General features: G+C 34.9%; 1 protein-coding gene across 7 annotated transcripts in view; it reads right to left on the reverse strand.

Moving 5' to 3' along the window:
• FucTA (glycoprotein 3-alpha-L-fucosyltransferase A) overlaps positions 1-26,678 on the reverse strand; it is a 301,606-nt gene that overhangs the window by 22,712 nt on the left and 252,216 nt on the right. For all 7 annotated transcript variants that reach the window (XM_090414646.1, XM_090414642.1, XM_090414644.1 and 4 more), the window contains one exon: positions 22,198-23,304. In XM_090414646.1, the coding sequence (XP_090270772.1) occupies positions 22,198-23,228 (1,031 nt within the window). In that variant the 5' untranslated portion in view covers positions 23,229-23,304. The remainder of the gene's footprint in view (positions 1-22,197; positions 23,305-26,678) is intronic.

The following is a 26,678-nucleotide window of genomic DNA, read 5'->3' on the forward strand; positions in this document are numbered from 1 at the left end:
AAAGTGGACATACAAGTTTTATGGGGGCTTTTAATTACGAATTCGCTGGCCTTGAATAAGAAGCACCAATAACGACAGCATGAATTATTATTATTATAAGGTGCCTCCATGGAGTCAAAAGACTCGTCGCGGGAGACCCAACATTGACATACTAACCATTATTCACACAATACCTGTCACACTTCTCCTTAAACTCATTCACAACCACCTCTGGCAACGCATTCCACCCATTTACAACTCTGCAAGCAAAAAATCTAGCCCTAAACTCTTGTTAACCACACTCTTACACAATTTCCAGGGATGGCCCCTCGTTCTCTACCTTCCTGCACTGGTCTTAAAGAAGTTATCAAATCCTATAAAACTCTTTTAATAATTTATATGCCTCTATCATATCTCCTCTCCTACGTCTATCAACTAGTTTCTGAAGCCCACAGACCTTCAATCTATCCTCGTAGGAAACATCCCACAGGCCTGCAACAATTTTCATAACCCGCATCTGAATCCTCTCCACCATTTCCTCATCACCAAGAAATCTAGGTGACCAGATCTGTGCACCTTAGTCCAAATGAGGTCTTATTAATGCCTTATAAAGTGGGACAATCACTTCCTTATCCCTGCTTGTCAGTGTGTTCTTCAATAACCATGTAATCGGATGTGAAGTTTTGGCAACCTTTGCAATATTCCCTCGAAACTTAAGTTCTCTGTCCACAATAACTCCCGAGTCCCTAACCTCATCAACCTCCTGCAGTTCAGTTCCATCAATATAGTAAACAGCAAGTGATCTCATCCTTCCGAAGTGCATCATCTTACACTTGGCCACGTTAAACTGGCAGCCATTTAGTTTAGCCAAACCGTCAGCCTATTTAAGTCATCCTGCAAGATATCGACATCATCTGAATATACAAGAATGCTTATGACTTGCTTTAATATTGCACCAACGTTCTTGGTGAGTCCTGAGACTATATTAAATTGCGTGCTTTGCATAAAATAATACCGGATATGTATTTCATTTAAAAAGAATTACTGTCGAGTTAAACGTTTATGACTTAAGTTATAATCAGAAATTCCATTATATGATTGCAATATTTGCAAATATTCTATAAACCGTTAATATTTTATGTCAGATGAAATCAAAAGTTGAATACTAGCATACGATCTCTTGAACATTACACGAGTATAGTATATGTAGTTTTATTTAAGTATTTTTTTCTGTTTTTGCCCATATGTTCATACAACGGAAGATCCGTGCGATGTTGAATCAAATTTATGGAATAGGCATAACATTTCCAAAGTTCTTGCCAATATTAACAATTCCATGAAATGGCAACTCATGGGAAACAGTTGATACAACAGGAGCAGTTTGTGTTGCCTCTTTTCAGATTCACTTAATTTCACCTTCTACATTATATTTTTTCCAGTAGGAAAATATATTACAAGCAACCCTTCTAGAATCTTTGCAGTGGAAATTACGAGTATATGTTAACAATGCAGATTATAGAAATTAACTTTAGAAAGTTAAGCACACTACTAAAATGTTTAAAGCTCTTTGGAATTTAATGCACGAGTAAGACAGCTCTCACGAATGGTTGCATGATTACAATTTGAATTTCGGTAACAAAGTAGTACATTGATTCTCGAGTTGCTTCATGCAAGAGAATGCGCGTAAAAAATTAGGGTTATATATAAATTTTACATGAATTTTCATACTCCATTTCATTTTATATATATAGTTTTCGAATAGCATATTTTCGAAACTAAATTACAGAACAAATTGTCTTATTATGTACAATAAAATAATTAAACATGAAGTTGTTCTTCTTAAGAACTTCTTGATCCAATAAGTAAAAATTGAAAACAGTGAGTTGCGTTTACACCGAGAGATGGCGCCATGGAATAGCACATGAAGTAGGTATCGTTACAAGATTTGAAGAATGGCAAACTCGTATAAGGCTGTAACACCACTGGAAAAAAATTCTGAATCCCAGGAGAGACGCCATTGCATCAGTAATATTATAATTAATTTAGTTTTCACAAAATGAGAATTAAATTTTGAAATTAATGGCAAACGAACCAAAAGCTAAATTTCCCGAGGACACAGTCATGTGTGTGTGTGTTGGGGGGGGGGGGGACGCAAGTTTTTCGCTGAAATCAACTCGGATATTAAAGTCTGACATAGATGCGTTTCCGAAATTTCTCGCGCTTTAGCTTATTTATCAGTATGTTTCTTTTTTTCTTTTTTTACTTTTTATGTTATTTTGTTATTCATTGGAACCAGTTTTGGGGCCGACCTTTTTTTCATAACAAATATAATAAAGATAAACCGCAAAAGAAATTAACTACATTTAATAACATTATTTACGGTAATAAATATACTGTATTGTCTAACAATGCTAATAATTAAATATTCATTAATTGTTACTTTGAAATTACTTCGAGTTCGTCCAACGGAAAACTTACCCCCGTTGGTCAAACTTCTTGGGAAGACAAAACCCAGATTATGCCAAATTTGAATTTCATGGCTCCTTCTTGGAGAGACGCGAGGAAAAACAAGCAATAAATGAACGATGAGAAAGCAAATCTAGGTCAGCAGATTTGAAGTTCAGATATTTGTGAGTTATTGCATCCTTGAAGATTAAGGAAGCGGAGTACTTATAGAAGTGGACTTATTAGGTAAAGTTTAGCTGATTATTTATATTTTTAGTCGACTATACGAGTTTAATTAATCAGCTAAAGCTTTATTTATTCAAAATGATTTGTTTTGCACAGAGCAGAAAAATAGGAATCGTCGGATCTAGAATCTCGCGTGAGGAAGAATGATACTTGGTACTACAAAATGACATTTCAGCCTCCAAGTTGCTTATCAACTAATCTATTCCCTAGTATTTCAAAAAACCAAAGAAGAGAACTTTTACAAGCCTTATAAATTCGTGTATTATGCAGGATTCGAACCCACAGTCATTGCGATAAACAAACAGCACAGGACTTCAAGCGGACTGGGCATAATCGGGCACAAAACAAGGAATTTGAAATTTTAAACGATTTTCCTGAATAAAAACAAGAAAAAAATTGTTTTTTTTTTTTGTAAAAATTAATTATTAAAGCCATTATTTAATATTCTTTAATAGCATGTATCTTTCAATAGCGACTATAATTAGGTATCTGTATTCCAGACACCTAATTATCTTAAATAAGGAGTCATCAAGATGTGCCCGATTGGGCCCTCGTATTTGCAACGGCAGGGACTGACAAGCTGTGAGTTTTACCAGCCAAGCTTTCAAGGTAGGCTCTTAATTTTATTAAAGCAAATTAAAATAAAGGGCCTGCAAGCCACTGTACTTCTGCTAGTTTTCTGATGAGTATAGTTAGATGACACGTATTATGTCGTAAGTCATCCCGACCAATATGCAATTTGGTCCGTCAGAGAAACATTTATAACAGCTATCATGTATTTTAGCCATTTATTAAAATAGCCTTAAATGAGTTAAAAAAAAAAAAAAACCGACTACTATGATGCAAGTCTTACGAATTACTGAAAAATGACAAGTCAAAGCTCCATAAACTTGTACCCCCAATTACTTAAACAATTAAATTAGTACACCTTTTGTAATGTTATTTCGGTTATCCGACTGGGTATGCGCTTCGTAACCATATGCCTGAGAAAGGAGTGTCCTGGGATCGATTCCAGTCGCTGACGTGAGGAGCTTAGGATCTTTCTCAGACAGCCAAGTTAGCCAGTCTTGGGCGTAGACTGATTTTTTCTCCCCAGTTTATCTGGGGTTTTTCATTGAGCAAGCAGGCAAACCGGCCTTGAGAACTCAACGCTTCTACAGACATAGGATACGCCTGGAGACATTGGGTTAACCAGCTTATCCTTGTGTACAGTTGCGGTTAATGAAAAGAAAACCCCTCGCACCGCAAGGTAAAAGAAGAACCCTTTTTAATGTCAAATTTTAAGGAGCAAAGTGTATCAGTCCGTCTTTTCCCAACCAATCATAATATTCTATTAGAAATAATATAAAAGATGTCCAAAGCGTTCAACATACATTTTTCTAAAATGATCTGATAAGGTTGAAACCGAGTCTCAAAATCTTGATGAACTATTTTGTCTATTTTTTTCGGGTTCATTTAAATTTTATTTTGTCATCATTGCTGAGGTCTTTGATATCGACCTTTCGGTTAGAAGATCTGGTTTCCAACTTTTCTAGGACGGAATAACTTTTAGAAATTTATTTTCAACTGAAAATAAGTTACTCTAATATGACGGTGGCTGCTTTTCCACTGGTAAAACAATCAAATCATCAGTATATACGCAATTATATATACAAAGATATACCAGCCTCTAAGTTTGGTTACTTCGGTAGTAATTCCAACTCATTCCAATCCTGACGTCTTCTATTTTATTTCATGAATATTAAATTATCTCAATATTTCTTTGTAATGTTTGTCATGCGTTTATAATGAACAATGATATTATACCAGACAACATCGTTATTCTTAAGAATAGGCCTTATTCTCAAGGCGAACTTCTTCAAACAGCAGAACTAAAACTGTCAATTTACAGTACGACTTCAAACCCTAACCAAGTTTAGAAATAAGCAACTCAAGAAATCATGAGGACAACTCGGTGATTTGATATTGAGCTGGATGAACTAAGCATTTTAGTTTTTAAATTAGGAACTGTTTTTGATGAAATATAATTTCATTCAAACAAACGCTGAACCACTTCTACAAAGTCCCATATCCCACTACGCGCGTTTTTAGTTAATTTAATTATGTTCGTGCACTGTTGTTAATCTTATTAGGCTTATAGATATAGAATGGATGTTAATTACTTTTTGCTCACTGGGTGGCAATGAAATATATAGATGGTTTGAAATTTGCTTTTGTATAAACTCAATAGATTTAGGAGGTCCGAAATCTTATGACAAAACATACGACTTAATCTTATGACTTTTAATGAATGAATGATTTTTTTTTACAGTGCTTCAACTGTAAAAAATAAACATTGTGTTATTTTTTGGATAAGGAATATATCTATCTATTCCCAGATGGTTTTATAAAGCTCTTATACTCTTATAAAAACTTCATATATAAAAATTTTAAAAAGTATGATCCATAAGATCTGATATATTAGTTATGCACTGCTCTGTATATTTCACATATGGTGATCAATACGGTGCACTTCATAAAATCAACTGTTGAATTTTTGGAGAAGTTTATTTCAAATAACTTATTCTGTGATTAAAAATGAAAAATCAGTTTTCAACGATTAATTTGTTTTCAAAGAAATCCAGAACTAAAAATCTCAAGTTACTTTTAACAGCAACAACAAAAAGATTTAAATATTTAATTCAATCGGAGTAAAAATAATCTTTTAATTTATATTGGCACTCGGGAGTGCTGTCTCCCGTGCTAACCCCTATTTCTTTGTCTATTCTCGCACTCAACTTGCAAATAAATCAATCGTTTTGTCAGTTACTCGAGCTGTCAGCTTTCACAAAACTAAGCAACGAAATTCTCACTTTTGAGGTTTTTATTTTAATCAATGAATAGGATTTCTCATAACTGAGTTAATTATGAGTTGCCGTTGAGTAAATAAAAATTATCTACATGTAACATATTTCATGTATAAAAAAGCCTCTTAAAATAAGGCAATAACACACACACGGCTGCAACACCTGAAAGAAAATTAAACTTGACGACTTACCAGCCCATGCCTAGTTATGCTGTACTCATATCATCCCATTTCTTATTAGGTTGCTATGACAATCTTTGGAATCTCGATAGCTATTTGGATGATATGAGTACAAAGAATGCAACCTTAATACAACTATCTTTCTGATTGGTAGAGCTGGCTGGTATAAGGAAGACACTATTTTCTACGAGTAGGAAAGTCAGTTGCTTAGCAACAAAATGCTGAAATCTGCGCCAAAATATTCTCCTGTTTTGGCTGAACAAATGTAGTATCAGAGGAAATATGAAATGAAAGGACACAAAAACTACATTAAACTTTACGGTAAACTCTGCTCCCTGTTACTTTTTTTTTTTTTTTTTGAAAAAAGAAAAACTTATCTCGAAGAACAGAGACATTTTTTTTATTTTGCTAATGTTCAACTAGCAAATGTAAAAAATGCAATTTAAGACAGTCAGTGACGTGAAGTATGCAAAGGCAGTGAAATTATTTGTACAGGGGCGCAAGTTTTGATTATTAGTAGCATATGATACTGAAAAGCGACAAATAGAGATAGAAGTCTGTATTAATTGTTTGATAGGGAGAAAGATATTTTATTCGAAATAGCACCGCCTTAATTCACTACTTAAACTATTTTTGTAATACAACCAAGCTGCTGTACATTTCTGAATGTAGTTTACTTCTCGTACGAAGTTAACGGTGAAAGCGGTATTACAATATACTAGTTACATTGACATAGGCGAAAAAGAAATGGAGATCAATCGAAAGTGGAACTAGAGAAAGTATTCAACTGGAAGAGGTATCATCGCGTCTGTTGAAGATGGGCATTTAAACCATGAGTGGAAAAATGTGTCAGATTTTAAATTTTCTCGTGAATTTTAACTTTCTAGACAGTCAAAATCCATATATTCGGAAACATCGACAATTAGCCTTTCGAGGCTAATTGTCGATGTAATTAGCCTTTTGACTTATTTTGCTTAAACCTTATTTATAACAAGGGAAATGAGAAATCTTTAAATTTTTCAAATCGTTATATTTTCAGAGTTCCCTCCTAAGTACAATAACACCAACTCTGTTAGGACAGAATATTTCACAGCACTTACGTATCTCAAAGTATCAACGAGATACTTTGTCGCTCACACTGTAACAATAAACTACAGATCTTCAGTAAGACATCCGTCATAACTGAGGTCTTTTCCTCTCACTATCAGACCGCATAACAGTACCGAGGAAAAACAAAAACGAAGTTATTGATCTCCATAGAAAGTTTCAGCAATCCATATATTCGGAAACAGTTTTCGATCTTGTTTGCTGACGCACGTCCGTTAGAGATCGCTTCAGCATATGCAGCAGTAAAGGACACAGTATCATGCTAAGCAATCTTCATACAAGACCTACAATTTTTATTTCTTCGTATGGGGTTCCCCCCGTTCCTCATCCATCCCTTAGAACTGGTTGAGCCCTCCTAATGGGGGATTAAGTATGTATTTGATGACTGTACTTCAGTGTGCGCACGTTCACGGGTCCGGTTTGCCTGTTCTGAGGGAAGAAAAACCCGAGTTTCCTGGTGAAAAAATCCTCTACTTCCGTATGAGACCGGTTAACCCACCTTTAGTCGAAAGAGACCAGATAAAGGTTCCTCACGTCATTGACAGGAATCGAATCCAGGTCTTTCCGATCAAAGGGCTTCGTCTATATCGACTAAGCTACGGAGGCTCAGAACTACAATTATGTCTATTTATTTCAGAAATAGTGCGTGCATTTTTGAAACCAGTTAACTTAAACTTATATCACAGTTTGTATTGTGATATGTATGTTGACAGTAGGATTTCATTAACTTCTGCTTTTATTTAAATGTTAACTAATTAAATATGAAACACAAATGGCATTAAGGAAATAATGTTGTGATCAGGTAGCTAATAGAAAAAGAGGCCAATTCGCCACTCTAAACTTATTTATGTGACACCTCCAAGGAATTATTGTGGAAGGGCATTCTACTCATCTACACACATTTGACAGTCTTCACTACTTTATCTACGCGTTTTGCCAGTTGCTTTTAAAATGGAAACATTGAGATCCTCGTACTAACGACAAGCAAAGCCGATCACCACTAATAGATTTTAAATATTATTATAAACAGTATCATAAAAATGTTATATAATTATGTTTCTAGCATTGTAAGCAAACATATAACCATTCTTTCACTACGCATTATTCCGCGTGTTACTTAGATGCGACAGCCATACAAATACGTCTGTACTGGTGGAATACAGTAAAGAAAATTTGCTTGCACCTCTTAATGTGTTGAATATACCCGTTATGTATCAATTACTTCGCAGTGGCAAATGTTGAAAATATGAACCTGAGAAAGAAGCTACTCCTGGTCGATTAGGTAAACATCTCAGCTTTTCTACCTGTAAAATGTCGGAGACCACAATTCTATTTAGTGGCGGCCTAAAGTGGCTGAAAATTGTTCCGCATTTGGTCTTCAGTGCATGATTTCAGGATGATATAATCCAAAACCCATCCACAGAATTATGTGATCATCACATTTTTCTGATAAAGACTAACAAGATTCGGTTTTAGTGACGTAAATAACTGACAAAGAACCAGAAATACGCAATACCATGACAGAAGTGATTTTCAGTGTTGTGAAAATCACTTCATTATTCAATTTCTTTTACCGAGTGCGATAATATCCAAGTGAATGCGAGAATGATTAAACTTTAACGAGAACAATAACGGTGTTCATCTTGAAATTGCACATCGATTAAAAATGATGCGACTCAGAAAATCGTAGCAACGTTACTGAGTCTTTACTCATAAGCAACAGCAGGGGTTCGCGGCCCGATACCGGTCCTTCGAAAAAACTTACTAGTCCTTAGAAAAATATTGTATACAAGCTGCCGATAGAAAAAACCAAGTTATAAACAACAAACGCTGAAATGTGCAACGATTGTTTGCGAAATTTAATAATATGCGTATATACATAGAAAACACATGCTAGGTTCAAGCCTTGCGTAACCAATGTCAAATATTAAGAATGAAATCAATAGAATTATGAAAATTATAATTTAATTCACTGCATGCATACATACGTGATGAGCTCCAATAATAACAATAATACACACACTGAAAAATACCGGTTCTCAGTTCAAGTTTGGGAAACTCCGTTTTTCTGTGGAATGTAATGCAATCAAGAAGATGCTAATGTTTCTGCATTAGTGGATGAGTATTAAATTAGAGAATGAAGGAACTCCGAAATACATACAGCAAACTAATTTCACAGAAGACAGAATACCCAGCAAATAAGTAGAATGCTTGTTGTGATCTCAGTGTTTCCATTTTAAAAGCAACTGGCAAAATGCATAGCACTTGTTAGATCTTCTCATTAAGTAAGCAGTTATGCTCCAGCCAAACCGATATCAAGAAAGAAAGAAATTATAAAAACTATAATTTAATTCAACGGACTGCATGCATACACATATATGCATGTAATATAATTACTAACATTTGTCGAAGCACCTCAATTTTGATTTAAATCTGATCATAACAATGGCAGCAGAATGATTTAAAATTATGGCTGGATGAGATTTAATTAAATTTGGCATTGTGTGTGTGTGTGTGTGTGTGTGTGTGTGTGTGTGTGTGTGTGTGTGTGTGTGTGTTATACACCAACATGGAACATTTTCAAGATACTTCAAGCGTTCAATAAAAAGGAAGGATAAGAATTTTAAGCGTCCATGCCGGGATCGAAATCCGCAACCAATTGGTTGGAGAGTGGTGTAACAAGTTGTTATTATAATACGATTAGTTTTGGGCTTATACATTCAAGGTCTAAAGCGCGTAGTGACTGACATCAATTAAAATCCTTTTGCCAATAAAAAAAAAAAAAATGCGCCGTTAAATAAAAAATTAACATTATGGGCACCTTGAGTACATCCTAAATTCTACATTTTATTTGTAGAAAATATTACATGTAATGTAATATTTTCTACAATTTTCTTGATTTCTTTACGTATCAGAAGATCAACTTTCTACCGTTCTGTAAACATACTTCTCTTGTGTTTCAGCTTATTGTTCCTGACGTATGTTAGCTGACTTGTCTACTGTCCTATACTGACCACGTCGTAACAAAATTTGGCAGCGTAAAAAGTGCAGGTGCACTCCTATCAAGAAAGCGTTTCGCAAATGCAGTACAGAAGATATGATCTCTCAGTTTGTGGGTGAGGTAACTGTGTGTGCACAGATTTGGAGGGGGGGGGATATTGTATACTTCCCGGATGTCTCAAACTAGTAAAGTGTTATGCAAATTATACTTAAAGCGATCAACACAGATATTACTTCAACAGGCAGTCTGTTAGACGGGAAATCTGCGATGTAAATACAGATGATAGTTTTCTTGTGGAAACTAATTTCAAAATAAAATGAATAAGAACGTGCTCCTCACATCAAAAACACGGTATTTCCAAATGTTTCTTCGTTAGATGCTCCATAGGGTATAAACATTCAGCTCAAATAATGTCTACCATACCGTTTAATACAAGCAATAAGCCAAAAATTTTTTATGGTGTCCCTTCAAGTTTAACAAATATCCCAGGTTATAATAAAATTCCACTTCTCTGTAAGTCAATCTAGAATTTCAAAGACAAATAAGGAGCTTACTAAAGTGCAGTAGTTATTCTTCTTTACTTTTTTTTCCCGTAACATATGCACTTACACCAGACGAATTATCAATGGGCTGAAATTTAATTGAATAAATTTGCCTATTATTTCTTCAGGAGGAGGTATGCAATGGTATCTCAAGAAATGCAGTTTTTTTATTTTCTTCAAATTGTTTGACGAGAACGAAGGTAAGAACTCTTAGAAGGTAAAGTCCTAAGTTGTCATTAAAATATTCATGTATCTGTTGTTTTTAAACGATAAAGAAAGAGAAATATGAAAGAACGACCACAGATTCTAAATTATCGCATGCAATTAAGAAAAAAACAGCGAAAAAAGTTAGTAAAATTAAACAACCACGTAGAATTTAATGAAAAACAAAACGAAGAGAACCTGAAAGAAAATTAAAATATGTTAATAAAATATAGTAAAAGATGACGAAAAACGAAAATAGCATATGTATATGGCATAATGATAATACAAAGCAACAGAAACAAATACAAATATCAAAACCAACACTGTTGTCAATCATTCCCAAAGAATACGTTTGGGAATGATTGCGTGCATCACCCCCCCCCCCCCAAAAAAAAATTCAACGTCATAATCACTAAACCTGTTTTTGGCATATGCATGTAGACAGGTTTGTTTTTCATAGCTGTACCATTAAAATGATTCGATTTTAGCAAAAATGAAAGAGGAAAAAATTAACTTACTAGTATCATTTATACTTTGCATATGTTTAACGAAAGTCATAAGCTGAAATAATCTTTCTTTGTTCTGCCATTAATGTTCGTGGTATAAGCAGAATGGTTTAAAATAAGACCTTCCTGTCTTGGAATTAAATGCAACTTAAAATACAAGAATAATATTACGAAATAGCTTTCTATGATTGTTTGCGATAATTTTTTTACTTTTTCAAACTCAAAATAATTCAATTTCAATTGATCACGTGGGCATTAGTGTTAACGCCTCTTATAATTTTTCGTTAACATTTTTATAATGATCAGAGTTGAATTTAATTTAGTGACAATATTTCTGTTGTGAACATTCCACGCTGGTTAGATTCAATGACATTCAGAATTTAGGATAATTTTTTTTTTAAATTGTCGTATTCTTTCCATTGCCTGATAAAGTTCAGCGAGTTGTCTATGAAGCAGCAATATCCCAGAAGAGGAAAGTTACTAGTGCTGTACCCCAAGGGTCCATTGCTGTTTAATTTGTATGTAAATGATATTGGGAAAAGTCTGAATGGTGACGTGCAGTTGTTTGCAGATGACACAAAGTTGAGGACGGCTATCAGGAGTAGAGCGGGTGCTGTGGCTTTGGTAAAGGACTTGAATGCAGTGGCTGAATGGATAAATGAGTGAGAGATTACAATTCAATGTTGCGAAGTGTAAGGTTTCGAAATTTGGGAAGCAGAGATGGGATGTAGAGTACACAGTGGTAGAAATATATTGGAAGAGGTAGAGGAGATGAGAGCTCTGGGAGTAATCATGGACAAGGACCTAAAATTTCGGGAACATATTGCTAAAATTGTGAGGAGAGTACAGCGGATAATGGGAATGATGCGGAGGTCACTGACTTGTAGAAATAAGGATGGTATGGTTCTCTTGTATAAGGCTTTGTTCAGGTGACATATGGATTACTGTGCACAGATTAGATCACTTGGTTTTCGAAAAGATTATATATTGGAAAAGGTTTAGAGATGATTGACTGAGGTGGTTTCTGGAATGTTGAGTATAAAGACAGGTTGAGAAAATGCAATTTACAGAAATTGGTGGATAAGAGAAGTGATATGATCGAGGCATATAAGCTGCTAAGAGGTTAATGAGTTATTACCAGTTAATATCGGGTAGGATTTGCATAGAACGGGTGAAGATAGGGAGAGAGTGAGAATCAGTTTTTTTTTTGCATGGAGAGTGGCGAGTGATTTAAATGATTGCCCGAGAATGTGATGAGCGCGGAGACAGTGAACACATTTAAGGCGCGCGATATGATCAAGTGTGTGTGTGTAACAGTGGGACCTATCGCGATGAATCTTTTGATTCCATGGAGGTTTAATATTGGTTTATTTTCAGTTGGATCATTTATACTATTAAAATAATGAGTTATAATAAAATTTAAGTGGTTCTTTTGCCTGAGAAAAATTCACGTTAGTCAAAAAGCACCTATCCACTGCTTTTGACAAACTATTTTTTTAAACAAATTTACATCGCATTTATGACACTTCGACTAGTTTAGAATGGCGCACTTTTACTAAATGCGTAATAATTTTTAGATTCGTTACAACTGTTGGAGATAATTTTCCCTGATTAATTTATTGCAATTTTTGGACGGACATGTTTATAAAAATGTGATATAGAATACATTGAAAAATACTAGGAGCCATTCTATTCTCCTCCCCACCCCCCCATGAGACTACTTGTAGCGATACGGTTAAAATTATAGACTGAAATATACTAAATTAAGTCCTTAGAGAGATCTTTTCCTTCGTTATAGTTCCGTTTTACTCATACATTTCTTATTTTTCTTTTTTCGCTATTGTAATTGGATGCTTTCATGGAAACTGTCTACACTACAAATAAAACAAAATTATACGGATCGTACATAAGATAGCAATTTCGTTATTTGCTGAATTATGTGCTCTAACAAATTTTATTATAACTCATTATTTTGATAGTATAAATGATCCAACTGCAACTAAAATGGAAAGAATACGACAATTTTTTATAAAAAAGATCCTAAATGTTGAATTTCATTGAATCCAACCAGCGTTCAATAATTAATATTAGCTAAAATCATTTTGATTAATTTTTAAGACATCGGGACAGACAACGTATACTATTATATTAATTAAAAAACATTGGACAAATATGGCTTAAGACAACAACTGAAGTCGGTCCTAGAAACCTAAAAGATGCCACCTAGTCGGCTAAATTGGGTAGTAGTCTTGGCTGTTGGGCTGACTGATGTTCTAAGAATGCAAGCTTCCTATATTTGGGGCAGTCTCATGCATCCAAATTTGTTGAGGTTTGGGGAGGTTTTTTTTTTTTTTTTTTTTTAGAGCTGAGGCTGATTCTAGGGATAATCTCTCATATTTAAACTGGCTGCGGTGTAGTAAGGTGGCTTTCTTCCAGCGTATTTTATGGCGGGTGTCCAAAGCATGGTCAGCAAGTCCTGAGTGGCTGTATTGGTGGAAACGGGTATAATCCTTATGTACAGACATCCTGATATTAGCTGTCCTGCCTGTTGGCCGTAGTACGTCAGTTTGCATAACAAACTGCAACTACAAGGGACCTGTTATACTCCAGGTAGGTCTAGGGGAAGTGGCTGGTCCTTGGGGGAGCGGATAAGAGATGCCAATTTTTTTTATATGGTTTGTAACAAGCTGTCAAGTCATATTTTTTTAGGATTTTTGTTAACTTTTCAGAAGTACCCAGAATATAAGGAATGGTGATAGATTTAGAGCAGTCCCTGTTATGGAGGGGGGGGGGGGTTGAGGTTAATTGGTTTTAATATTTTTGGGATTTTATGGGGGTTGCAGCCATTGGCTACAAAGGTGTTAAGAATATGGTTAAGTTCAGTAGTAAGGGCATTGTTATCTGAACTGATTAATTTTGCTCTGTTATATAGGGTTTTTATAATCCCATATTGTTGGGAGGGGCGCGATTGCTGGTGAATGTATCTACCTGTACGTGTAGGTTTTCTGTAACCAGAGAAAGCCAGGGATCCATCAGGCTGGCGAGTGTCTAGGAAAGGGAGATTGTTACTGTTTTCTTTTTCAAAGGTAAACTGGATCTTGGGGTGTTGATTGTTTAAGTGTGATAAGAAGTTGTGGAGTGTATCCAAGCCATGCGGCCAAATAGCTAACACATCATCTACACAGTAGCCAAACAGTAGGTTTAACTAGAGCCGAGTTTAAGGCTTTTTCTTCAAAGGTCTCCATAAAGAAGTTGGCCAGAGGTGGAGAACCCGTGGCTGTCCCCTCTATTTGTTTATAGAATTTTCCCTGCCAAACGAAATAGCCTGAGTTCATAGTGAACTGAAATAGGGCTGAGATATCGGGAGGAAATTTGGCTTGGATGAGGTCCAAAGTATCTTTGAGTGGGACATTGGTGAATAAGGAGGAGATAACCAAACTGACCATTATGTCAGTGTGTTGGAGTGAGAGGTTTTCTATACTGGCTTTAAAGTGGGCTAATTTTTTTTTTTTTTTTTTTTTTTATGTGTGAAAAGGTGTGTTGCTAGTATATTGTGTGAGCACTTTGGCTAATTTATATGTGGGGGAATCGATGCCATCCACAGCGGGACGTAATGGCACATTCTGTTTATGAATTTTTGGAAGTCCATATATATCTGGGGGGGGGGCAAGGATCTAGAGTCAAAAGGTTTTAGTTTGTTAGTTATTTCCACAGGCCAAGAAGTAACCTTCTTAAGGAGCCTATGGAGTGTTCTGATTTGAGAGCTGGTGAGATCATATTCTATATGGAGGTAAGTAGACCGATCTAATAGTAAAGAGCTTACCTGTGTAGTCAGTTTTGTTTAGGACTACCGTGGCATTTCCCTTATCCACTTTAGTAATTATTATTTTACTGTTATTTTTTATTTCCTGTAGAGCCTTGAATTCTTCTTTAGATAGGTTGCTTTTTTGGAGGTTTAGCTTGGGTAAGAACACCGGCTACATCTAGTCTGATATTGTTGGCAATATGGTTGGGAAGGCTGCGGATAACCACGTTCTACCTGAATCATTATTTCTTCAGAAGGTTTTTTTTTTTCGGTGATACGGCGAAGTTGTGGCCTAGGGAGAGTGCGCTGATTGCTTCAGGCTTCAAGGTAAGGGATGACAGGTTTATTACTGCGTTGAGAGGTAGTTGAGATTTGCAAGCCGAGTTCTTTTTTAAACTTTCGAATTTTTTGATGTGTCAATTTTGATTATTGGAAGTATTAAAGTTTTTTAATTAATATAATAGTATACGTTGTCTTTTCTTAAAAAAAATACCAGTTATGTATCACCAACGTATAAGTTTATCTACAAGAATTAAAATCATTTTGGCAATAAAATGAGTAATTGTAAATAAATAAATAAATAACAATAAAATAAATAAATAAACTTATTAGGTATTGCATTGCTTAAATTATAAATCCCAAATTTTATTCAATTCGATCCAGTCAGAATGGAGTTACCGCAAAATACCATTCTGACATGTTTTGAACTTTGCGCATTTGAATGAAACACTGATTGGAACTTGCCAACATATTCCAAGATTCCAAAAAAACCGATTTAACCAGTGTCCTGAATAACTTGCTTAGGGAGGGATAAAGCAAGTCTAATAAGCGCAATATAAAAGTATCTGCAGAATATCTGTAGGCCACGTTTTGAATTTCTAATAATGAAAAAGGATTGATGGAAATATAACTGAACCAAATGTGCTCCCCATTGGTATACGAGATGAATAAAGCTGTCCAACCTTCTACTGCAACACACTTTAATACTCAACCAATGAATATTTTTCTCTCTACGTGGGTGGAATGAAGTCCTACCTACGTTGCGCTGCTAACACAATCTCCGCCAACAATTCCTCTCACCTTGACGTGGGTTACGTATTGTGATATCAGATTATATTCTTTAAATGTCGGTTCATATTTCCAGAATTCGAATTTCTCACCAGAACCTAATGTTTTGATAGCTCTTACCCAAACGTCATTTAAAAACAATTTGCTGTAATATAATATCCCCTCACCCCGAGATGTATAGGAAATCGCCTGCATACGCTAGAATTATGACTAGAGAACGCAGTCAAGTAAATATTTAGCTTTAAAATATTTTTGAGGAAATGTTTATCAAAAATGACCAAGGATTGAGTGTGTAAGAAATGTATAAAATGGAAAAAAAAATTTAGCCATTGAAATAGCATTAAAACTAGTGAAAAAGTAAAAGCGACAAAAGCGGAAAATAACTAAAAGGAATACGGAAAATTGTTGAATGGAATAAAATCAGTAAACAATTGCCAAAGAGAACAAGAAAAAAAAAGTACGTAATAAGACGACTAAAAACACAGAAAATCAAGGGAAAGTGGTGTAGTTTTAGGGCGATGAACAGAGAATGAATTTAATCATAATTATAATAAAATAATACACTAATAAAATGCCATATCCGGTGTAAATGCATCAGTACAACTTTTGGTCCACCGCCTTGGCCTGATGCGGATATGGCATTTTATTAGTGTATTATTTTATTATTAATTAAATTAAATTAGTTGTATTACCTAAAGTTATCCTTATCGCACGTGGAAAGAATTGCAGCTTCCTATCGTGATGGAAGCTTTATCTTTCAGCATAAATTTAGGTAATACAACTAATTCCATCAACTATATGTTTCACAGTGTCAACATTTACGTTTCCACCAGTTAAAAAAAAAAAAAAAATTTAGAGTCAAGAGGCGCCATCTCCAGTGACCATGCGGTGTCTTACTAACATATGGTGTTTGACCAGAAATTGCTCAACATACTGTAGTTAAACTGCGAGTTGCAGAAATATACTTTTGTATTCGATTTGCAATTCATACGACTAGGTCAAGAGTGGCCAAATCTTCTGCCACAAGGTTGCCACTACACTATGCATCTGAACTTCACAGTTGAAAGACTGTCTAATAATGTTCCTAATTTTCTCCTGATCTCTGTTCATCTTTAAAACAGCTGAACCAATGAAAAGAAAGCCAAAATAATGTAAACAGCATTTGCTGATGACACAATGAACCATGAAATGACACTTGTAAACAAATCACTTTCAACACTAATCCCGAATGACTGAATGCGTTAAACTAGATTAATTATGCATGGTTGCTCGGAGAAGTGAGGCTTATTGAAAAAGAAAGTCACTTAAGATTTCTTTTTTTCTATTAAACTTTATATCAATAGATAGGATTAAAGGGTATTTAATAGCCGAAATTAAAGAAGCATAAAATACAAAACAAGTAAACATTTACGTTTCCACCAGTTAAAATATATATTTTTTTTAAAAAAAAAGTCAAGAGGCGCCATCTCCAGTGAGCATGCGGTGTCTTAGTAACATATGTTTGACCAGAAATTGCTCAGCATAGTTAAACTGCAAATGAAAATTTATATAAATTTCTCCCATACGCGAAATGCAGAAGAACCTCCAGCAAACAAAAAATGTCATGTGGGTAGGATCTGTTGATATTCTTCTTTAACTGTTGAATCCTTCAAAAATGCTTTATGAGAGAGAAGGAATGAAATATGACTGGGAGTAGCTGCTTCGGTGAGTATGCAGTTCGACTGTAAAGGGAAGTTGAGCAGTTGTTGCTCGAGTTTCTGTACATTCGCAGAAATGAGAGGCTTAATGGGTGCACGTTCTGCTGAACAATGGCTATGGAAATAGCGACAATGTAGAGAGTGATCTTCTATGGGAAAGTGGAAAGTTTACTTCAAGCATTTAGAAAAAAAAAAAAAAATACAGAGGCCAGTTAGTGCGGTTAGAATGATTGAAAAGATCGAAGAACATTACCAAATCAGAGATTAACAAACAACAGACCAATTTGGAAAGAAGTTGATATGAATATGGACATGGCATATTGCATTAAACTCAAAATATCTGATATACCTGTGACATCGATGACAAAAATCATGTAGGAAGATGCATTTTTCTGTCGTCAGCTGATTACACTTACACTTTTACATATTAAATTATATAAAGATTTGTTATTACCATCGTATACGATCAGGTCTTCAAACTTATGCACTGATACACTATGGAATGTGCAGCATCTCGGCTAAAACTGAGTTGCAACTCAGTTTTAGCCGATTAAACTCAAAACGTGCAACCCAGCACGTTTTGAGATTAATAAACATTAACTTAGTTTCTTGGGCATAAAAAAAGTTTGGATTAGGTGGTTCAAAACTAAGTTGAAGAACGCAGAGATCACACTTTCGTCATTTCTGGTAAGTCGTGTTGTCCAGTGTTTCACAAAGAACCCTCTTGCATAGCACTCGTCTATGAAATCTCCCAGGTACCAGATCCCCCCCCCCCTCTAACGACGAAGAGAACTTCAGAAAACCAGTGGTTTTCTCAAGTTCGAAAATCTTTTCGATTTTAGATTTAAGGCCAAAAATTTCTGGATTACTACAGTTAGCTTGCACAAAAAAAACATCCCTGTGATTAGAGGCAGGTATCTCGGTTTTTGACAGAGAACGTCAGAAAATTGCTACACAGAATACTTCGAGTGAAGGTATGCGGAATAAGATGCCATGGTTATGTCTTTGACTACATGACTATTTTTGCCATACGAATTGAAGTACAACTTCTATGTAAAATACAATGAATTTTAAGAGCATTTCATATCATATTAGTTACTGCTTTCTAAACATCTGTAAATTAAATTTAACTGCACAATATTTAACAGTGACTTTTTATTACTATTTAATAAGGTTAATCTGTCAACTCCGCAACATATTCATGTTCCAAATTGTCAAGGGTGGGGGGGGTAGAATTTAAAATTTGATTTCACTGCATTTGAAGTTAATTAGCTAAATAAAATGTTAAAAAAGACAAAAGATTGTAAGTAGAATTCAGGATAGCTGTGTTCAACTTCAAGGCTTGACGATATCATAAATGATTATCACTTGCATGTGCACGGAAACATCATCACGTTTTTCAATGATTTAAGCCTAGAGTGGTCTGTTCTGGCCTTAGAAGTCATCGTTGAATCAATCTCTTTAGAGGACGTCCTGGTTTTCTTTTTTCCTACTGGTTTGTAATTTAATACTTGTTTCAGTAATCTGTTTTCTTTCTCGATTTTCACGATACCATTCTTGCTAATATTACTTTAAAAGATGTGCTAAGAATTACAAACAGCAGCAGCCGAGTTTTATCATTATCATCCATAAATTCTGTACAATTTATAAGTGGGTTCTAAGAAACATCTGACAGAAATATTTCAGCTTCCTGATTTTTAAGACACTGCAATAATTTTATGCAATAGGGGCAACCAGAAGTATTCCAAAATAGCACTTATATTTTAGATACAAAACCTTCCTCTAGCTAAAACACAGAAATCGTGGGCAGTGCCTAATTATCATAGGCTAAAACGGACCCTAATAGGTAATAAGGCTCATTATAGAATAATATTTCATTATCTATAAAATAGTAACAGGCATGAACTGTTCATGACTGTTATCAATGTAGTCATATCTGTAAAAACTTTTATTGGGATTATATTGATCAAGTGTATATAATAAACAACTAAGTTATACCAACTAAGTTATACCAACTAGTTTCACCAACTAAGTCTGTTGGCATCTTCAGGGTACATAACTGATGTAAGGCACTAAAAAGTAAAAAACTGTTACAAACTAAAATCAACCGATTCCAATTATATTAAACAAAGAACAGAGCGCGTACAATACATTCATAGTGTTGTGTCTGTGTCCTAGTCACAGACCCAACACTAAAGAACCACAATGATACCAACGATTTAATACGTCATATGGAGAACTGGTCTATAGACTTAAAACGAAGATTGAAATCCATGCATCCACTAACACCAAGACTATATGGCGCTCCTAAGGTACACAAAAATGGAATACCATTTTTGTGTACCTTAGATCAACAAGACCTCCAGGAAGAACTATCCCTGATATCCACCAACCTTATCATGAATGGATTTCCTCGAAGACTCGTCCACAAGATACTTTTCTCTGAACCCCGACAAAGACAACAAGATGATGTACGTTATATTTCTACCATCGTCATTCCATACTTAGGGACAGTTTCAAATAAGATTGCTAGACTCCTTAGACCACATAAAATAAGAGTGGCCTTTAAACCCACAGAAACGATTAGACAATTCTTAAGATCTCCAAAAGATAGCCATCCTTTCTCCAAATATGCTGGAGTTTATAACATACCATGCTCGTGCGGGTTGAATTACATCGGCCAAACTTCAAGGAGCCTCGAAATTAGGCAAAAAGAACATATAGGTAACGTCAATAATAACAGAGAAGAAAAATCGGGTTTAGCTTTTCATTTCTCAAGAACGAACCATACCATGGAGTGGGATAGAAGCACAATTCCTTACATGGAGGAGGACTTCCGCTCCCGAATTTTTAAGGAGGCCACAACAGTTGCCCGCTGTACACAAAACCTTAACAGGAACCAAGGACTAATCTTGCCCGTGATCTGGAAGACCCTTATCAGATCCTTCAACTCGCCAGAACTGAATTATAGTGCCAACTATAGAACGTTCCTAAATAACAACAAGTGAGATCATCCACGCTCTATGAATGTATTGTACGCGCTCTGTTCTTTGTTTAATATAATTGGAATCGGTTGATTTTAGTTTGGAACAGTTTTTTACTTTTTAGTGCCGTACATCAGTTATGTACCCTGAAGATGCCAACAGACTTAGTTGGTATAACTTAGTTGTTTATTATATACACTTGATCAATATAATCCCAATAAAAGTTTTTCCAGAGCTTTTTGCTCAAGAAAATTAAACGTTTTTTAACGTAGTCGACTATATCTGATCAGGTGTGAATACTGTAATGTGGTATAGCATGATAAAACTTCCATCTTGATTAGTGTCCCCCCCATTCATTTTTTGTGCATTTTTCTCCCACTGTAAAATTAAAAGCGGATAGTTGAAGTAATGTTTCGTTTGCAGAGTGTTCAATTATGAACTGAGGAAACAATGCATTTTCAGCAAACGATCTTATCAAGTTGGACATTCTACAAAAAAAAAGTTAGAAGGGTTTTTGTTAATCCTTTTAAATTTCGTTTTAGATGCTTAAAATATCATTACATACTTGATGGATGAATGAACAGTACAAATATGCAGCAACGACTAACTGAAAATTGGACAAGTTGCAATGCCAAACAGCACAAGAAAAACGAACTTTTATTTACTATATTTATTTACTGTTAACAGAATTATATGCAAATCCACGTTTTTTGCAGATGATATAACTGAATGAGTTCAAGTATATCGATGAACGCTTCTGGGTTAAAAACTACATTGTAAATAAGAATTACTAATTTTACTTTAAAATATTAAAATACATGCTTAATAGTGACTTTTTTTATTCCTTGCTCTTTTGTTCTCCAGTATTAAGTTTGATTTTTTGTTCCTACTGATCTGGCGAACAAGAACAAATTCTATTTCTCTGATTCAGTAGTTATTGTTTTTCCAGAACTGTACTGGGCAGTTCTGGAAAAGATCAATGTTGAAACAACCAGTAAACTTTTCATTCGAAGGGGAAAGAAAAAGAACTACAAATAAGTTTATGGCCACTAATAAAACGTGGGATAAATTCTAGAAACATACCACGCCAAGCAAAGAGAAAACACTACGATATGCAATATGCTTACAGAATCTGCAGAAAATTCATCTTATGTTGGGGAGGGGGGGGGGATAAGACATTCATCCACTGACTGCTAGGAAAACATATCTGTATATATTTTTCGAGTCATTGAAAAAATTATGTATATATATTTCTCCAGAAGTCAGGAATATATTAAAAACATACGATTTTAATATATTACAGAATTATATTAAAATAACAGGCTATATAATAGATGCTGTACAAGTACAATATATATATATATATATATATATATATATATATATATGCGGGTTCAATTTCATTCAACACTTAAGAAAAAAAAGTATGCACAAACTATTACATATTATCAGTCCATATGAATCAACAGCATATTGCTGCAAAATATATTAGCAATTTTATTGTAATGATTATTTTGGTTTGGAATTCTTGTATTACACTAAACATTAATTTTATTCATGTAATAAATAAACATTATCAATTACTTACCCAAGTCCATTGACAAAGAACTTCTCAGTGATGTAATCTTTACAATTCGAGTTTTCGAATGCCAGATAAAATTTGTAGTCCCGATCAAGCATCTGGAAACACCTTCTGGTTTGGGTTCGGGGACACCTTTTGTTACCACATGAGCCGAAAATGTCTACTTCGATATGCTTGCTCAGTTTTTTAGCATATTCTAGCCTACTGTTCCTAGCATTGCAATTCGACACGAACCACGCTACCTTCTTAGTCTTGATAGCAGCATAATCCATCTCTTGGCTTCTATTTTTCATTTTTGTGTCCCACAAAACAAATTTTTCATAAGGAGCCACAATGTCCGAATCGTGGCGGTATGTTGCTGTCCAGTTGAATACGTGTTTTAGATTTTTAAATCCCTGGGTATGTAATGGGCATTCTAACAGGAACAAGATCCATACCTGGTTGGGAGACCGCTTATGAAAGGGCCACAAAAATCTATCTTTAAAAAAGATAGCATCCGCTTTCTCTGCTTCACGGAGGGATATGGTTAGTTCGCAAGTATCCACAGGACATTTGTCACGAAGGAACACAGTTCTGCCCAAAGGAAGATCATTCCAACCTCCTTTGCCGAAATATAGGAGGATTTTCTTCAGTGGAGGTTTCTCGGCGCTTTGTATAGAAGAATAGTTGGCTGGAATGTACATCAACTGATTAACAATGCGATCGCTGTCGTCCAAGTGGGGCCATAATTTTGGTTTTCTTTCGGAATATTGAGGGCGAAGTCCACCATGTTTCATGAACCAAGGTTTGTCAGGAAATATTTTTTCAGGTTCTGGAGAACTGGATGATGTTGACGATGCAGATGATGGAGGAGGAGGTGGAGGAAGAGCAACTTCCTGGAAGTGTGGTTTACGTCGTACAGCCACGTCACCCGCTCCACTGTAACCTTCATCTGTCTTTACAACAATAGTTTCTCTAGCACTAAGATTGAAGAATAGCAACGTGCAAGAAACGACAGCTACCAACGTTAGTAGTCGTCGGAGACGTAGTCGGGGCATGACGACCTACGTCTAAGGTACAGGACTAGCTGCAAAGTTTTCTGTCAGGGAGCCTTTCATTGTGCAGACGGTGCATCTAAAAAAGGAAAGGAAAACTTAGTTCCTATAAAGATGAGTGAAGTCAGAAATGTTTCTTTACATAGAAGAAAATTATATGCATGATTTAGCTTAGTTGCTTTCAGTTGTTAAATTTCCCAAAGTTAGCAAAACATAACTAGACTAAATAACTAAACTAAACATAACTAGGCTTAAATGCAAAGGGATATTTAAATAAATCAAGTAAATAAATCTTGATGCTAAAAATGCATTTTTTTAATTTGGTTTAATAATATATGTGTTGTTTTCAATCATCAACGAGGTAGACAAACTTACAAATGCAACAATAATAGTTGTGGAATGCAATGTTGATGAAACATACTCAGGCAAAAACATGTGCAGAATGAAAGTAACATTTAATTAAGTACAGCAAATGAAAAACACTTCAAATAAATTCCAAGGATAACTTCAGGCTCTACTTGACATAGAATAACGAGCGAAAATTAATAGCAGAAAAATAAACAGACCATTGGAAATCAATTTGGAAAAAAGTGCCAAACTACTAATTGCTACTTGCTTCATGACAAATTCATGGAGGAGGTTTAATGATGTGTTACTTCATTTTTATCCGTTGGCATTAAACGAAGAGGAAAATTAAGTGGAATGAAAAACTACTTTCAGTAGAGTAAAACGAAATAAAATAAAGCAAATACGAACTTTGTGAAATCGCAAAAATGCAGTTAAGTGCAATCAAGAGACGAGATATTTTCTCAAGAGTTATCCAGATGAAGTATTCATTTACATTACACTATTTACAAATGGGCATAATATTCTCTTGGAAAAAAATATTGAATAATTTGAGTCTAGTTGGTGATAATCACTACAAAGTAGATCCGAATGGAGGACTGTTTTAAGTTTCGTACCCATGGTAAAACAAACTTCTGATAAACTGTTTTTTTTTCTTTCGCCACTGGATTTAAGAGCTAAAAAAACAGTATTCAGGAGGAAATCATAATAAGGATTCACCGAGATTCACAACGTACACATTGATTCATTCCTACAAATCGTTGTTTATAATAAAACTATGATCTCATTTATATTTGAAAATGATGGTTTTGTGATACACACGAATGTATGTGTGTGTGTGTGTGTGTGTGTGTGTGTGTGTGTCACATATGTTTATCTTTGTGGTGGAAGTACCAGTGCTCTGTAATCTAGCTTTTGGTATATTCGTGTTAATCACGTGTATACTATTCATGCTTTGTAGATGCAATGAATACATTACTTTTTATTCCTAAAAGGTTCAGTCTTAAATTCCTAAGGTGTAAACCACAAAAGCTTACGTAGTAGTGAAAATTGTCGCATATGAATACAGTTAAATGATTGTTTGTCCTAGCATTTTAAATTCGTGCAACTGCTTTATCATGCTTTTAACTTTTTTTTTTCATAAATCTAACTTATTAATACGATCGGATAATAGTTCCAACTACTCAAGTGATTCTTGGTAAGGAGACAATGAAAAAGTGTCTCATTGAGTTAGATCAAATTTATTCATTTTCTCGGACATTAAAATCAAACATGCTGGAGCGCTTCGCCTTCGGCTAACAAATACAGCTACTAAGTAAGGACAGTTTAAGTAAGTTTATGTCCATATATGCACACTCGGAAGCGAACAGTTCGAAAATAGACACGGGATTGAAAAAAAGGAGACAGGCGAGGGTGGAATTTACGTATATTCACAAAGAGGGGAAGAGACTTATTGATGCTTAGGGATATTTTAACACTAGTTTTAGATTATCCGATACATTTTTAATCTTGTTATAAGTTCTTCCAATAACTTGGAGAACCTACTAGGAACAGCGAGTTTCCTTGGTGAACGGATGCCAATGAGTTCCTTCAATTAAAGAAGTGAGAGTGGCTCAGTGGGTATTTCATCAATGAGGAAAGAGTCTCTGTAATCCTAGCTAGTTGATATATAAATGTATAAATAAAAAAATTCATACAAAAAAATTAACGCTTTCGCCTCATTTCAACAGTAGCGATCTTAACACAAATAGTGGGCACAACACGCATATAAACCAGATCAGTTAGTTCTCACAGAACTGCAATGACTACTGTCGACTTCAACTATTACACTTGATTTCTTCCATAAAAAAGAAAGGACGGTATTTGTGAAATCTGGCATTCCATGTAGAAGGATTGCAGCTCTAAAATTCCCGTTTATGTTTTTTTACTATATTCCTTTATATTTATATTCCTTTTTTATTTATATTCCTTACCGCATTTTGTTGGATTCATTTTCTCTCATATCTTTATCGCTCTGCAAAGGTTGATAACTAATAAGGTCAAAGTTATTTTTGAAACTTTTTTAAAAGACTTTTTTGCGGTCTAGTACTCAAACTGCTTTCCCTTCTCTATCAATTAATCTGGAAAAGATAGTAAAGTGTTTATTTAAGGGACGATTTAACAGAAATTGTCCGTCTAAAGACCAGAATACTGGATAATAATTCCATCTTTGCAGAACCTTAACTAGCTCTCCTTCCATATATTCTGCACCTCGGAAATCACTTTTATGACTCAGACTATAATCCTGATAAGGTTTACTTTTTTAAGGAGCCTTCATGTAGTCATTATTGGATACCACGCTGCTACAATGATAGCATATGGGATAATATTCTATATGCTATCATTGTAGCAGTGTAATATCAAACCTTATGTTTACTATTTCCTTCCCTCACGATCGAAATACCTCCTTGAACCGAATAATAAATTATCCTTGCTGGAATGAGGGTATTTATCGTCGAATTCGCCCCGAACCCCTGACAACTGTCTAAATCTTGGATTTCCGACATGTTTCAAATCATTCCAAATTAATAATGCAGAATATCTCAAGCAGTCACGAATTTTGATTATTTATTTAAGGGATGTTGTGGGCTGCAATTCACGATGATTACAAAAATAAAGATCTTGAACTGCAGCCCAGAACATCCCTTAAATAAATAATCAAAACTCTGAAAAGGTCAAATGTAGGTCACCATCTTTTTGCCTTTCCAAATTTACAATACGTTGCTTTCTCTCAGTAATCACTTTTTCTTTTGTATAGGAAGGCAAATCACTTCCCATTATATCAAGATGACCAGTTCACGCCATGCTAGACTTTTATGCTATAATTTTATCTTTTGTCAGAAAGGCATTAGAATAATCCACACCAGCTGGACGCCAACAAATCACTTAGTTCAAATAGTAATCATACCAAACTTAAAGTCCTAAAAATTTGAGATCCAGAATCCCCTACTGTATCGTTTGTGCAAACTGTCATACCCAATTATCTGTCATCTTACATCATGGAAGCAATCCAATATCCACAACCAATATTGATTCACCCACTCTTGATCCCAACAGGCTTTCTAGCAA

This window comes from Typopeltis vanoorti, chromosome 25, assembly GCF_054136105.1.
Source record: "Typopeltis vanoorti isolate ZY-2024b chromosome 25, IOZ_Tvanoo_1.0, whole genome shotgun sequence".
Lineage (NCBI taxonomy): Eukaryota > Metazoa > Arthropoda > Arachnida > Uropygi > Thelyphonidae > Typopeltis > Typopeltis vanoorti.